Source organism: Fragaria vesca, linkage group LG6 (genome assembly GCF_000184155.1).
Source record: "Fragaria vesca subsp. vesca linkage group LG6, FraVesHawaii_1.0, whole genome shotgun sequence".
NCBI lineage: Eukaryota > Viridiplantae > Streptophyta > Magnoliopsida > Rosales > Rosaceae > Fragaria > Fragaria vesca.
In genome coordinates this window covers 29,968,122-29,983,537 of record NC_020496.1, presented here as the reverse complement: position 1 = coordinate 29,983,537, position 15,416 = coordinate 29,968,122, and the positions used below count along the sequence as shown (strand labels likewise).

Sequence of the window (15,416 nt, the reverse complement as noted above, 5' to 3'; positions counted from 1 at the left end):
AACTCGGGTTACTGGATTCAGAGTCCAATGTCCCAAGTCCTAACCACTAGACCATGGGACCTTTGATGCTCATTGTTCAACGGTAGGAAACATAACCAACGCTCTAAACTATTCCAGGTACTCAAAGCAATAAGCAGTGACAACTGAACTCTGAAACCAAAACCCTGATGAGAAGAAGAACCCTCCTCCTCCATCTCAGAGCTTCCTCATCAACCCATTTCCTTCCTCCATGTCCTCCTCTCTCCTACACCAATGTTGGGTCTTCATCAAAAGCCTCAACCTTTCATTCCACGTCAACTTCCGCCTCAAACTCCAGGTGGGTCGCCGTCACCAACTCTCTTCCTCCACCCGAATGGGTCGAGCCTTTCCATGACGTCTCCGACGTCATCTCCAGCCCCCACCGCTTCGACCCTTCTCCGTGGGTCCCCCAAATCCTTAATCTTCTAGACAACAACTCCCCCCAAATGGAACACAACTTAGACTCTTACTGCCGCAAGTTCCTCATCAAGTTGTCTCCCAACTTCGTTGCTTATGTCTTGAAATCCGACAACCTTAGAGATAAACCCGAGACTGCCCTCCGGTTCTTCTCATGGGCAAGTAAGCAACACAAGTACCATCATAAGCTTGAGTGCTATGTTTGTTTGATTGAGATTTTGTGTTTGTGTGGTGAATTGGATAGTGTTAAATGTGTTGTTAATGAGCTTAGGGAGATGAGGTTGTTGATGAATGCGAATGCCGCAAATAGTTTGGTTAAGAGTTTTGGGAGTGTTGGAATGGTGGAGGAGTTGTTGTGGGTTTGGCGTGGGATGAAGGAGAATGGGATTGAGCCTAGTTTGTTTACTTATAATTTTTTGGTGAATGGTTTGGTGAACTCGATGTTCATTGAATCCGCGGAGAGGGTTTTCGAGGTAATGGAAGGTGGGAAGATTGTGCCTGACATTGTGACTTATAATACAATGATTAAAGGGTATTGTAAGGCAGGGAGAACGCCGAAGGCGATGGAGAAGTTTAGGAGTATGGAGGGGAGGAATGTGGAGGCGGATAAGATTACGTATATGACTTTGATGCAGGGGTGTTATTCGGAAGGGGATTTCGATTCTTGTTTGAGTCTTTACCAGGAGATGAGGGAGAAGAGGGTTGAGGTTCCATCTCACGCGTATAGTTTAGTTATCAATGGGCTTTGTAAAGGGGGGAAATGTGTGGTGGGGTTTGCTGTTTTTGAAGATATGATTCAGAAGGGTTGTAAAGCTAATGTGGCAAACTATACGGCTTTGATTGATTCATATGCAAAATGCGGGTGCATTGAAGAGGCGATGAAGCTATTCGAGAGGATGAAGAGTGACGGGCTTGAACCAGATGGGGTTACTTATGGGGTTATTGTCAATGGATTGTGTAAGAGTGGGAGAGTGGAGGAGGCCATTGAGTATTTTCAGTTTTGTCAAGACAGCAGAATGGCAGACAATGCTATGTTGTATTCTAGTTTAATTGATGGTCTTGGGAAGGCTGGAAGGGTTGATGAAGCTGAAAGGTTGTTTGAAAAGATGATCGAAAAGGGTTGTCCACCGGACTCATATTGCTACAATGCGCTTATCGACGCCCTAGCAAAATGTGGAAAAACTGATGAAGCTTTAGCACTCTTTAAGAAAATGGAAGAAGAAGGGTGTGATCAGACTGTTTATACATACACAATACTCATTGATGGACTATTTAAGGAGCATAGGAATGAAGATGCATTGAAGTTATGGGACATGATGATTGATAAGGGCATCACGCCTACTGCTGCTTCGTTCAGAGCTCTCTCAATTGGGCTTTGTCTCTCAGGCAAGGTAGCCAGGGCCTGCAAAATTTTGGATGACCTAGCACCAATGGGTGTAATTCCTGAGACAGCTTTTGAAGATATGATCAATGTGTTGTGCAAAGCTGGCCGTGTCAAGGAAGCTTGTAAATTGGCTGATGGCATTGTGGATAGAGGTAGGGAAATACCAGGAAGAATCCGAACCATTCTAATCAATGCCTTGAGGAAAACAGGCAATGCAGATTTAGCTATGAAGCTGATGCATAGTAAGATCGGTATTGGGTATGACCGATGGGGTAGTGTCAAAAAACGAGTGAAGTTCCGTATTCTCATTGACATTTGAACTTAGCCATGTTGTATTTCTCAGGAGTTCCGTGTATGTATTCAACCATTGCTTCATAATGATTATCATCGGAAGTAACAAGAGTTGATGTTCACCTTCCCATTCCTGCATATTACATCATTCAGTTTATGGAAACTTTCCCATACATGGTCTGGACTCTTTGCAAGTTTTTTGGGAGTGTACATTGTCTCAAGTTGATGGAAGGCGCATTTGTTTCAGTTCTCTTTGGCTATTGCAAGATCAACACTTGTTATCTCTGATCTCCGAGTCAATAACCAGGTGCGGCTTTCTTCCTGTATTTCAAGACCAAGTAATTCGTTCATGAACTTTCTTTAGAAAACATGTTACTAAATAGAGATATAGAATCAGTTATCAAAAGAAGCCAACATGCATCCTCTTCAATATCCTTTTAAGTGTGTTTCGTTACTTTGTCATATATAGAAAATATCACGGAATACACAGAAATAAACAATATTTGTGCTATTAAATTATTCTTGGAGAAAACCAGAGGTTAAAAATTCATTTCCTTGGAAGCTGAGATTCCCCAGAATATCATCTTGACGATGTGATGGTCCTTTCTGTGTGCTGCATATACCCAAATAATGGATGAGAAAAACTTAACAAAGTGACAAACATGTATAAGAATCAAGATATTTTTCTCCCCTGAATTAGTGATCAAGGCTAGCTTGTATTTGCAAGTTGGAAAGAAACATAAAGAGGTTGAGAGAATTAATGCTCATTGAGGTGAAGGTCCCATGCTCCCAAGGAATGGCTATCAAAATTGTCATTTTTTGTTTCTTTTCCTGAAAAATTGTAAGCAGAAGATTCTTGGCTTGTTGCTTTGTAGAAACCATAATGAAAAGTTGGGTCCCAAAGATAAGATTGAGGATATTGTACCTAAAAGATGCTTATACAACTGGGCTAGGACAAAATCTTGTATACCCTACTCATATCAGCAGTGGTTTCCATCATCTACAAAGATGCCTTTGCATTCCTGCCTTCTTACCGGATCCGGATCCTCTCCTAACCTAGCAAATCACCTAAGCTTTCTACGAGACGTCGACAAGTGTACATTATTAGATCTTATGGTCTATGATTCGTCTTAGGCCATTTGAATGAGGCACATTTCTTCAGTCTCTCATCAAATGACTCGATGTCTGATAGATAGTTGGTCATCTTGCTTTTGAGTGAGAAAGTGTTGGCCTCTTCTGGCTAGTTATATATGCAGATAGGTAAATTCTTTGTGTTATGAAAATATCTGTGAACTAGTCCTGAAATCTTTTATGCTATAGATGTGAGGTGTGGGAATTTTGGACCCCCACAGAATCGGAGAAAGGATCTGTGGCTTGTGAATTGTGATCTAGTGGCTCTAAGCCGATACACGTAAATGACTTATGGATTCATGAATTATTATGATCGGGCAGGAAAATCCATAACAATATATTTGGACATAAACACAGGTCAGCTTCAGACAGTTGTACCAGCACCAGTGATGCGACGCTGAAGAAAGTGAACCAACCAAAGTTTTGTTTATGTCCAAGAACGTTAATGTAAATGGTCCAAAATAGTAGACAATGTTTAAATCAGAGACCTCAAAGAAGTGAAATTTAATCACAACCACTTATGAATCATCCAGGCAGGGAAGGATTAGAGCAATGAAAAATGCATTATTGTTGCACCAATATGGTTTGAAAGTGAACTTTCCTGGGGATTTTTTTTCTGATAAATGAGTGGTTTGGTTAATCAGAGAGAAATTTTTTGAAAATCCCAAGTTCAGGATTCCTGACTAACCAACCTGCAGCAGCATTTGTGTGAACTACTGTTAAAAGCACTTTTGTTAAAAGTAGATCATGAGGAAAACACCCTACAAGTGCTTCTCAAAGATTCAGAGAGCACTTTTACCTTTAGCAATTCCCCAGCATGTATACATTTCTATGTTCTTTGTATACCCATAAAATAAGCACTTTTAGAGGCCAAAGCACCAACAAGGGGATGAGAAGAGACCCCAACGTGCTTAGCTAGTTTGTCCTTTCCCATTTCTATTTTAAGCTCTAATCTTTTTCGAGTTTCTAATTGGAAGATGTTCACAAGTTGGAGCATTTCTGTGACAGACCTGAAAGCGAGAGGTGCCACTGTCACATCACAAATAGAGCTCACTCCCAACTAAACGCCAATTGTCCATCTGGATTTTGGTAAGTTTCATACCACCCATTTCGCTGTAAACATCAAATGCGGTAAACAATGGTTCTAGTTCATAGTGACAGCTAGGAAGAGCAGCCGAGTACAATATAGGTAGCTTACCTTTCAACTGTGTTTGTTTCTTATTTGGTTCTAGTTATGCAGATGATTATATTAACCCAAATCCGAGCATATATTCCAGCTTTGATCAACTTTTGGATTAGTTTCGTCCCTAGTGGATGCCTATAAATCGCAGTTGACGGTTTTATAGGTAAGCAAGGAAGATTTCTTGGCATTTGGGTTAACAAAATCCAACTCCTAGAAGTAGAATGAGGTAATTTTCTACCTAAATCTGTTTGTCATTCAAATTAGCGCATGTAAGTAGAAATGAGACCTAACAACACAACTTAAACTTTACAGTCTCAAAGGGTTGCCTTTTGCAGGGCAAGACATAGTCCTATATCTTTGTCCGACTGCAAAGCTAAGCTGTCCAAGCTCGGTCCCCTGCCAATTACACTCGTCCAGTCCAGTTGTCCCCATATGATTTGAAAGAAGAATCTCTCCCTGCCTCTCTCCCACATCGAAAAGGATGACACAATACATGTTATGTGGTCTACAGACTAACGTACACTCTTCCTAAGATGGACGGAGCTTCTGCAACATGAGGAGGTTGGTTGAGCTTTCAGTAAATGACAGTAAACAAAAATCTATCAAAGAGTGATGATTGAATATACACATCTGTATGTGTATATATAAGCTGTGCTGTGTGCTGTACTATATGCTACACAGCTACTTGTAACAACTTCATATCTGTAGTACTTCTCAGATAGTCTTCTCTAATGGAGCCGGTGTGCAATAACCAGAGCAGTGGCCATGACATCATCCGGTGGTTTGAAGATGTATCGGAGAATGCAGAGTTGGTTCAAACGCAGACACTGAGGCGAATACTTGAGCTGAATGGGGGAGTGGAGTATCTCAAAAAATGGTTGGGGGACGTCGAAATCCATGATGTGGATGCATGTACATTGGAGTCACTTTACACCTCTTTGGTACCGCTTGTTTCACATGCTGATTTAGAGCCTTACATTCAGAGAACTGCAAATGGGGACTCAGCTCCTCTACTCACCCAACAGCCTATGACTACTCTCTCGTTGAGGTCAGTTCCTATGTCTTCCTGCTCTGAATGAAGGATTATATGTTATCTTATATATGCTGAACATTTCTGGTGTTACATTTAAAGAATCAAAATTAAGTTTTAAACTTTGGCTTCCATCTTTGCACTCTTGATGAGTCTAATATGCTTCCTGTGTCATCGGTTTTTAGTTCCGGAACAACAGAAGGAAGACAGAAGTATGTACCGTTTACCAGTCATAGCGCACAGACTACTCTTCAAATTTTCAGGCTGGCCGCAGCTTACAGATTAAGGTTCAACCTTCATCTCTTTCTCTGCATTAGCCTTTGAACACGTCTGAACCAATTTACCACTGTGTATAAGACCAATGTTTTGAAATAAAAATATATATATTTTTTTATAATTTTTATCAATGGCTCTTTTTCTTGAACTTGTAGGGTTTATCCAACAAGGGAAGGAGGAAAGATCCTGGAATTCATATACAGCAGCAAACAGTTCAAAACAAGGGGAGGACTAACCGCTGGAACAGCTACAACTCACTACTATGCAAGTCAAGAATTCAAAATCAAACAGGAAACGACCAAGTCATTCACTTGCAGCCCAGAAGAAGTCATTTCAAGTGGAGACAATAAACAAGCTACGTATTGTCATCTCCTTCTTGGCCTCTTCTTCTCTGATCAAGTAGAGTTCATAACCTCTACTTTCGCCTACAGCATAGTGCAGTCCTTTATCACGTTCGAAGAGCTCTGGAGAGACTTATGCATTGACATTAGAGATGGCACTCTGAGTAAAAGAATCAACATACCGAGAGTGCGAAAAGCAGTGTTGGACATCATTTCCCCAAAACCAAAATTGGCTTCAAAAATCGAAGCTGCGTGCAAGGAACTGGAAGACTTGGATTGGTCTGGTCTGGTCCCTAAGCTTTGGCCAAATGCTAAGTATGTGTATTCCATAATGACAGGGTCAATGCAACCATACTTGAAGAAACTGCGGCGCTACGCAGCTGGTGTGCCATTGGTTAGTGCTGATTATGGATCAACTGAGAGCTGGATTGGGGTGAATGTGGATCCTTGTTTGCCACCAGAGGATGTCACTTTTGCAGTGGTGCCAACTTTTTCGTACTTCGAATTCATACCTCTTCATAGACACAAGCATGATTGCAATTTAGCCACTGATGACTTCATAGAGGATAAACCAGTTCCACTATCCCAAGTCAAGGTTGGACAGCAGTACGAGATCGTCCTCACCACCTTCACCGGTAAGTTAAGTTACTTTCCGAATCTACTTAGTTCTGCATGTTAAACAATGTACCCTATTACCTCCCGACATAAATGATCCTCATAATAGTAATTAACCTTGAGTAGGACATGTCTCTGCAACAAGAGCCAAGCCTCCATTAAACACAGACATGGGGCTGTTGGTACTATCTTGCAGAGCAATCATCTTCAAGAAATATAATCTCCTTTCAATGACTATTCATGGCCCACTCGTTATCATTTGGAAAAATTAGGTAGGCTCTAGAAACGTGGATAGATCTAAAACCATAGTATTCTCATGCATCTAGTAAGATTTGTGTGGTGTCTTGACTCTTGAAGTTTCTTCTGGAAGTTGAGGTAGCCCACATTGAGCAAAAGGGAGAGTAGGAGTAGAAGCACTGTGTTGTCACTTGTCTATTAGCTATCATAGCTATAAAATTTCAGTACAGAACATTTTTCACTCCATTTTGTCTAAGCAAAATTTTAGAATAGTCAATATCCAAAAAAAAATATAAAAAATAAAAAATTATAATAGTCAGGGTTGAAATCATCAGAGGCTAAATGAGTCGCATATTGAAAGTTTGTAAAAAGAATTATTGGTATGATTTAGCAGTCTTCTGTAAACTCTTAGAAATATAGCCATTTAAGGGGGGTTCAAGCACTATCTGAGAGGAACTTGCGTGGCTATATTTCTAAGAACCTAAAGATTCAAGGGCAATGTGTTTAAGGGTCCAACTTTAAACTATTTTTAGCAGAGATAGCAAAGGATCCAACTTTTGAATAGAATTTCCTTGTGACTTTGCAAATTGTAAACTGATTGAATTTTTACCCATAAAATTTTCTTTTTTCAGGACTCTATAGGTATAGGCTAGGGGATGTGGTAGAAGTGGCTGGATTTCACAGGGGGACTCCAAAACTGAACTTCATATGCAGGAGAAAGCTTATACTGACAGTAAACATAGACAAAAACACTGAAAAAGACCTTCAGATGGTGGTCGAGAGAGGGTCTCAGTTGCTGAGCAAATCCAGAGCTGAACTAATCGATTTTACAAGTCATGCAGATGTGGTGAACCAACCAGGCCACTACATAATTTACTGGGAGATTAAAGGTGATGTCGAAGATAGGGTTCTTCGTGAATGCTGCAGAGAAATGGATGCTTCATTTGTTGATCATGGGTATGTAGTCTCAAGGAGAAGCAATTCAATTGGGCCTCTAGAGCTGAGGATTGTGGAGAAAGGAACTTTCAAGAAGATTTTAGAGTATTTCATAGGAAATGGATCAGCATTGAGCCAATTTAAGACCCCTAGGTGCACCAGCAATAAGGTGCTCTTGAGTATTCTCAATCTGTGCACCATTAAAAGGGTTTACAGTACAGCATATGCTTAGCAGTATTGATCTTGATGATTTAGTTTCTTTCAAGTCACAATGTAACATCAAGACTTCAGCAGTTCAGGTAAGAAATAAATTTTAACCTATAGCATATCAAGGAAACTCTGCATTGTCTAGTAGTGCATTGTGGTCTTCAGGTTCTTTTTTCTGCATATGCAATGCTACCATTCCCAAAAATAAGACAGAAAACATTGGTACATCTTCTTCTTAAGGGATTTAAGCTCGAGTTCAAAATCGTGTATTCTATTAGGAAAACATAAACTTTCATTAAATCAAGGAATAGTGGAATACAATAAAAGTTTCAGAGAACAAGTTCCGGAGATTGATACATGGTTCATATATTTATCATTAACAGGTAACAGAAGTAAAGAGAAGTTATATTCATGATTAACAAATGAATACAAGCTAGCTAATAGTAAACTAAGAACTGGTGCTTGCCGGACTCATGCAGTGGAGCAACCCTCGGATGACCATTCTTAGACATGGTGACTATATTGGGCTCCTTGGATTTCTTCCGTTTCTGCTTTGCGAGCTTCTCTTCCTTACACTTCACACAATCCTTCTTGGGAATGTTGTAGACTGTATGTAACTTTAGTCGGATTCTAGTAGGAGCATATGGTGGAGCACTAGGATACTTCAATTCCCTCTCACCATGAAACTCACAGAATTCGGTATCATCTTCATCTTCTGATCCAGTACCAGCATCTACTACATTGTAACTATTGCCATCATCTTCATTTTCTGAATCGGTACCAGCATCTACTTCCTTGAGCAGATTAAGTTTCTGCAGTAGTACGTGATGGGAGGAAATCCTTGTTGAAGCCATCACCATCTACTAAATGAGGCTTCTTCTTCGGCCTCTTGTCGGGAGGAAGTGAAGTGTTGGACATGCCTTTGTGTGTAGAAATAAGATTGCAGATTGCAGCAATAGTGTTGATGACTTGAGAGTAATCAAGAGCGTGAATGTGAGAATTTAGAAATAATACGTATGTTTATATAGGGAATTTAGAAAGAGTGCAGCTATTGGGACCTCTAAATTTGCTCAATATATTTCTCATGCTCTTTACACCTTTTTAACTTTAACTACAAGCATTTGCTCATTAGACATTCTTTCAAATTCCTAAAATAACATTAGGTATGTTATTTACATATATCTTGATAATTTACTCATTATACATTTTATTAATTCTCTAGATCTCTCATTCTTTTAATTTTTTCTTTTTGCATGCTATCATCGAGACCTCTGTTCCTTGATATTTTTTTTCCTTCAAACCTCTTTCACAACCTCAATTTCTTGATATTTTTTATTTCCCATAGATTGTCACCAAACCTCCATTATTTGATCAATTTGTAAGAAATTTTTTTCAATGACGTCAATTTTTCTCTTAAAAATCAAATAACACAAAGTATTGGGTTTCAAAAACTTATATTTACCAGCCCAGTACTATCTCTCCTTATAAGTGAGAGGTTGTGAGTTCGACTCACAGTAAACTCGTTGTAGCATATTAGTTGTTTATCTGATAAAAAAAAACTTATATTTACTAACAAGAAAATATTCTAATATAAATTAGCTTTTCTTTTTCTATTTTATTTGTGTTAAACAACGATCAAAGATAACAATTGTATATTATGTATGTTCTTTTTTTCCCTCTATTTTATGTACATCATGAAATTATTTCAATAGTTATTTAATTTTTCATTATCGATTTTTTTTTTGCATATATATCCCTTCATCTTGTATATATATATATGCTTTCAACATGTATGATAGCAGAAATTTTATGTCACACGGTCGATATTGATCATAGTTTTAGCTTTAATTAGATATATAATATGTAGTAAAATTTAGAAAATAGTAAATTAGAAATCAAAAATATATAAGGAAAATAATAAAAAATACAATCAATTAATTATCGAATTAGAAAGTCTAGAGAGAATAAATATACTTATTTTTGTATAATTATTGTCTTTAATAGTCATTACGTAAGAAGAGATAATTGTCATTCAATAACTCATAACAAATGGAGGTCAAGTGAGCAAATTCGGAGGTCCTAATAGCCGCACTCATTTAGAAATTTACGTTTCCTGATGGGATACTCTTTTCCTATTCAATAAAGGATAAATAACTTGCCAAATAAAAAGCATTCCTTTTCCACCAAGGATTTAAAGGTGGAAGATGAAAGAATGAAACTGAACTCTTCTTTGTGGACCTTGTCGTGGATAGCAGCGACTACGGTAGTCACCTTTGCGGGCCAATTCCAACAATGACGACCGAGAAATAGTTCAAATTCTAGATTTTCATCAAATTATACTGAAATTGCGGATCTGCGGAGTAAATAGTCGATACATATATTTCCCAGAAACCAGAGTTTGTTCTTAATATCACAAGAGTTTAGAAAATTAAATACAAGTTTACGCGGGGTCCAGACTATAGTCATGAGGAAGGGAATCGAAGGTAATGAAAGTTATGAACAACTCTTGAACAAAAAGGACATGCGTCCATTTCTTAACACACTCCTTTGATATCGGGTTCTGCAACTTAGGTCCATATTTTTTAAGAATATCATCATTCAAGGTTTGAGCATCACATCGATCAGTACATGAGTGCACACATAGTCATCACCCAAATTCAGCTTATCAGACACTTCAAAGTTTGGGTACAAGAACATGCTAAGCATGAAGTCACAGATGCAGATATATGGAAAATCTTGAAGAAGATTGGGGAAAACATGATATACTTGATACTTTGGTAGAATCAGAGCGACCGCATGGCAACCTATTTGAAGGTATAGCACCCAAATTTAGGATAAAAAAGTGAAAAGGGCTCTAAAAAACTGACCTTCAGCCTCTTTTTCTTAAATTTGGTGCTATACCTTCAAGCAGTTTGCCATACGATCAATCTGATTCTACCAAGTCCCAAGTCTTCTTCAAGATCTCTCTCATATATCTGCATTCGTGACTCGACGTTTAACATGTTCTTGTATCCAGACTTTAAAGTGTCTGATAAGCTGGATTTGAATGCTGACACAGGAACACTCATATGATGTCGTGTTCACTTAAAACTTATTTTTAATAATCCAAGTTTTTGGGATATCAAGAACAAACTTTGGTTTCTGGCAAATATGTATCAACTATGCATGCCCGCAGAGCAGCAATATAAGTATAATTTGATGAAGAATCCAGAATTTGAACTCTTTCCATCTTCATTGCGACTACCGATGTCGCTCCTCTCAACTACCTACGTCTATTTATATAGGGCAAGCATGCATGTTTCTGTCCTCGTTTCCATCCACGTTTCCTTATAGGATAGTAATTCCCTTTCCCTTTCAATAAAGGGATAAATAACTTGCCAATTAAAAATCGCATTCCTTTTCCACCAAGGATTTAAAGGATGAATTAGTATCCTAATCCCTTGTGGTAGAGGAAGTAATGAAACTGAACTCTTTTGTGATGGGCCTCGTCCTTTGGGCCTCAATGTAAACTCGAACTGTGAAAATGAGCCTTTAAAAGTTTGAATCCCTCCATTTCTTGATTTCCAAGTACAACCTAGCTATCTTTGGAATAAGGTGTCACTCTTGTTGCTTATTTTATAGCTCATGAACAATTTGTTGAGTAACGAATTTATGTTTACTCTGTTCTTGTAAGGTTTTGGTGCTATGTATATCAAATAGTAAAATTTTGTGATCTTCACTTAACCTCCAAACTTGCAAGGTTTTCATGAGTGTGCTTTTAAATTTCATGTAGGATGTTTTACACTAAAGCAGACCAAACCAAAAGAAATAAAACAAAAATGTAATAAAGCAAACTTGGAGAAAGGAACTCCTGATTTCCTATGCTAATCTTATGTACGTGTAATTATATTCGAGCTTAACTTCATTGAAGAATCTATTTACAATTTGTAGCTCTAATAAGCACATGAAGTTTCAAGTTTGATTGCTCTCGGTAACGTTACGTCCAAAGAATTTGGAAGAAAAAGTCACCTCTAACTAGACTGGAGGGAAATTTGAGAGGACACGAGGTAGGGTAAAAAGGAGACATGTTAGAGTAAAGTTGGCAAAAGTTTGCTGGAGGTGTATTAGGTACACTTCTCAATTCTCATTTATATAGACTCCTAATAGGGTTCCTTTTTAATCTGTAAAGCCCAACCTGCGAACAGTCAAGTAACTTAAACAATATAAAACCTCATCTCCAAGTTTCCAACTTGTCTCTCTTCCTTCATCTCCTTGTTTATTTTTCTGTGTTCTGCTGAGTAACAATTAATGGGAGGTGAATATAGTTGGAGAACCACCATAGCTCTGGTACCTCCAATGGTAGCTCCGCTTAATCCAAATGCAGAGAAAGAAGATGATCAGCAATGGAGTAGTAATTTCGACAACTCTGTCAATGCTGTGTACATGGGGTTTGTAGCTACTGCCATCCTCATATCAATGTTTATTGTTATCGCGATATTAGAGAGATTCTTCAGGAGGTCCAGAACAGCATCACAGCTCAGTGATACTGCTCGGACACATTTCAGTTACGATAACAATCCCAAGCTTGATCACAACTCTTCCAAAGTAAGCTTTATTTTTGTGCTCAAACTAGGCCTTCGAATAACATTTTCAAGTTTCTTTCATTCCCTATTTGATTATCTGAAGTTACTAAAACCATTTTTGAGAGAAATTCATCGTTCCATTGATAATCCGAAAGCTGGAAACATCATACATGAGTTCAAACCAAAACAGATATAGAAAGCCACATGGAATAATATTTTAGGATTTAGGAATATATGTTCCTTTTGGAATTGTTTACCAACTGATTTTTAAAATTCCTTTGTTTCCTCAAGTGATTAATTAAGCTCAATTTAGCTAATTGGGTTGGTTGGCTGGTGTTAGGTTAAGGATTACAGGTCACGGTTGCTTAAAAAGTTGATTAGAGGTATAATTTGGAGTTTCTAATTCTATAGTGGGTTGCACTATATGTCTGATACTGCATATATAGTACCTACATTATTAACCCAAAATTCATAATTTAAAACCATTTCATCACTTTCAGATCATTTTGCATCACTTTCAAATCATTTTGCATCATAAGTGTTTGTCTTTGTTCCTATAGAGATGTATATTTCTGTGTGCTTGGTTTGTGTTCTTGTTATCAACTGGGAGATCTGTATCTGAAAGTTCAGATTTCAGAAATGAAGACAGTATTATTGATTTGAATAACTAATTGTACCCAAAATCAAGCATGGAAATCCAAACTTATCACATGCTTGCGTGCGAGGACCTATGTTAGGAAGTTCTTAGTTTATGGAATTCCAAGTTCAAAGTCACCATATGTGCCAAAAACATTGATGCTTTCTATATGTATATGATCTCGAAAAAGGGCATGCCTCTCTTGTTTAAGGAAAAACACTATCATATAATTGACAAACTTGGCTTGATTTTCACTACCTTATGCCAAGTGTCGCGACACGATTGACTAGTTTTCTTAATTTACAATGTATTTCGAGAACACTGGTTAATGTGAAGGGTTTGTGTTATGAATTCTGCAGACAAGTTTAGTATTAAAAGGTTTCAAGAAGGAATTCTATATCTATCTATTTCTTGTTAACCTAGTCGAGAAGGAAGGAATGACTATAAAATCAGTTTTTATCTTCTTTTCTTGTACTGTAAGAATGGAAGATTCAGAGCATGCTTCCTCCCTTTTCACAGTTGAAGTTACTTCTTTTCACTGTGACATTGTTGGTAAATCTTAACGTTGATGTAATTTGACTTGTAGGCTCTTTCTTTGTTTCTGTAGATTACAACCTATGCCAGAGAAGTATCTGTAGTGATGCCAGGAGAAGATACTCCTACCTTCATTGCACACCCTGCTCCACCACCATGTCCTCGCGAGCATGTCACTTGGCCTCACCACTCCATCGGTGCAACCCATGCTTCAACTTCAACCCCAACTCCTCAAGCAAAATTCCTAAGCCAAAGCCAGACATGAATGCGACTGCAAAACCCAAGTCTTTCTTATTCTCTACTTTTCGTCATACTTGGGTTAGTCCACAACTTTTGAGCATAGGAAAGCCAGTTGTAGGCAAGAGCTGAACGATATGTACACGCACCAGTTTTTTACTGATGTATAGTTAGTTAGGTATAGCTATCTGAGGAAGCAAGCGTTACAGGAAACTTCCTATGATACAAACTCTTTCAAGCGCAAGACAGAGGCAAAGACAACACAGGCTTGCTGGAAGCATTGTATCACTAAGAAGCTTACCAGTCTTTGTCCTGCCCATTCCAAACATATCCCAGCTAAAGATACCAATGCCAGGAGACCAATGCCAGGAGTCCAGGACCATTACTACATATCCCTAGACATTTTGCAAATCTATCTCAACTTCATGGAAACAAAACAGAAAGAACTCTAGATTAAGCAACATGAACAATGTTGATACCATTTCGCGAGAATTTACATCGTTTTCGAAAGCAAAGAACAATTTTCCATTCCCTTCAAAGAACTGGTTTTGCTACACCAATCTTCTATCAAAGCATGTTTTGCTCAATTACGCTAACAAAGAGAAACACTAGCACAAAATGCAACCCATAAAATCAACTAGACAAAGATGAAGCACTCTAACGAAACCAGAGGGTTGTCAAGGGACTCCTTCCCCTCCTGCTGCGGCTGCGCAACCCCGTCGTTTGATTGCTCCTCTATGACCTCCTCCTTTCCGGCCAACACTTCCTCTTTAGACTCTTTGTAGTTACCCTTCTTCGCACTCTCCTCCACACTCACCGAGGAAGAACTCCCACCGGCTCGCCCGGTCACCTTCGCGGGGCTCTTTCCTCTACCCGCTCGACTCCCTCCACCGCCACTCCGGGTAGCCGGTGACCTCGACCTAGACGACACCGTTTCACGCCTCACTCCAGTAGGAACCGCACCACTCCGCTGCATGTTCCTCAGCTGACCCGACTCCCTTCCCCGGAACGACGACGCAGTCTCCGTCCGGTTCCTCTTCCCAACAGCCGGCTCCGGCGTCCTCCTCGGCGGCTTGGGCCCCCTCTCTCTCTGCCCACCAACTTCGCCGGAGTAAGGACGCTTACGCCGCACCGGCCCGGAAGACCCATTTGCTCTCGGACCCAAATCCCTCTTCCGGTTACTTGTAGCTTCGTCTTCTCTGGCGTCTGCAATAGTAGTGGCGGTAGTAGTCGTGGAGTACGAGTAGCTCTCGCTGACCCCACAAGCCTCTGAAAGCTGAGAAGCCTCCGACACCGCCGGCTCCGCTTGCATTTTGGGCTGGTCTTCCGCCGGTTTCGGCACTTCTTTCGGAGGCGAAAGGGTGACTTTCTCCGGGGGAG

General features: G+C 39.3%; 3 protein-coding genes across 3 annotated transcripts; 2 read left to right on the top strand and 1 right to left on the bottom strand.

The window, feature by feature from the left end:
• The first annotated feature begins 167 nt into the window (after positions 1-167).
• LOC101303928 (pentatricopeptide repeat-containing protein At1g03560, mitochondrial-like) lies at positions 168-2,456 on the top strand. Its single transcript, XM_004305965.1, has one exon. It carries the CDS (start codon positions 168-170, stop codon positions 2,136-2,138), a length of 1,971 nt encoding a protein of 656 aa, XP_004306013.1. The 3' UTR covers positions 2,139-2,456.
• Positions 2,457-5,113: 2,657 nt separating this feature from the next.
• LOC101311781 (probable indole-3-acetic acid-amido synthetase GH3.5-like) lies at positions 5,114-8,091 on the top strand. The gene is made up of 4 exons (XM_004304072.1): positions 5,114-5,472; positions 5,640-5,741; positions 5,886-6,706; positions 7,556-8,091. The coding sequence occupies exons 1-4, from the start codon at positions 5,156-5,158 to the stop codon at positions 8,089-8,091; spliced, it is 1,776 nt and encodes a 591-aa protein (XP_004304120.1). The 5' UTR covers positions 5,114-5,155.
• A 412-nt stretch (positions 8,092-8,503) lies between these two features.
• On the bottom strand, positions 8,504-8,920 carry LOC101303636 (protein U2-like). Its single transcript, XM_004305964.1, has one exon. The coding sequence runs from the start codon at positions 8,918-8,920 to the stop codon at positions 8,504-8,506; it is 417 nt and encodes a 138-aa protein (XP_004306012.1).
• Between the last annotated feature and the right edge of the window lie 6,496 nt (positions 8,921-15,416).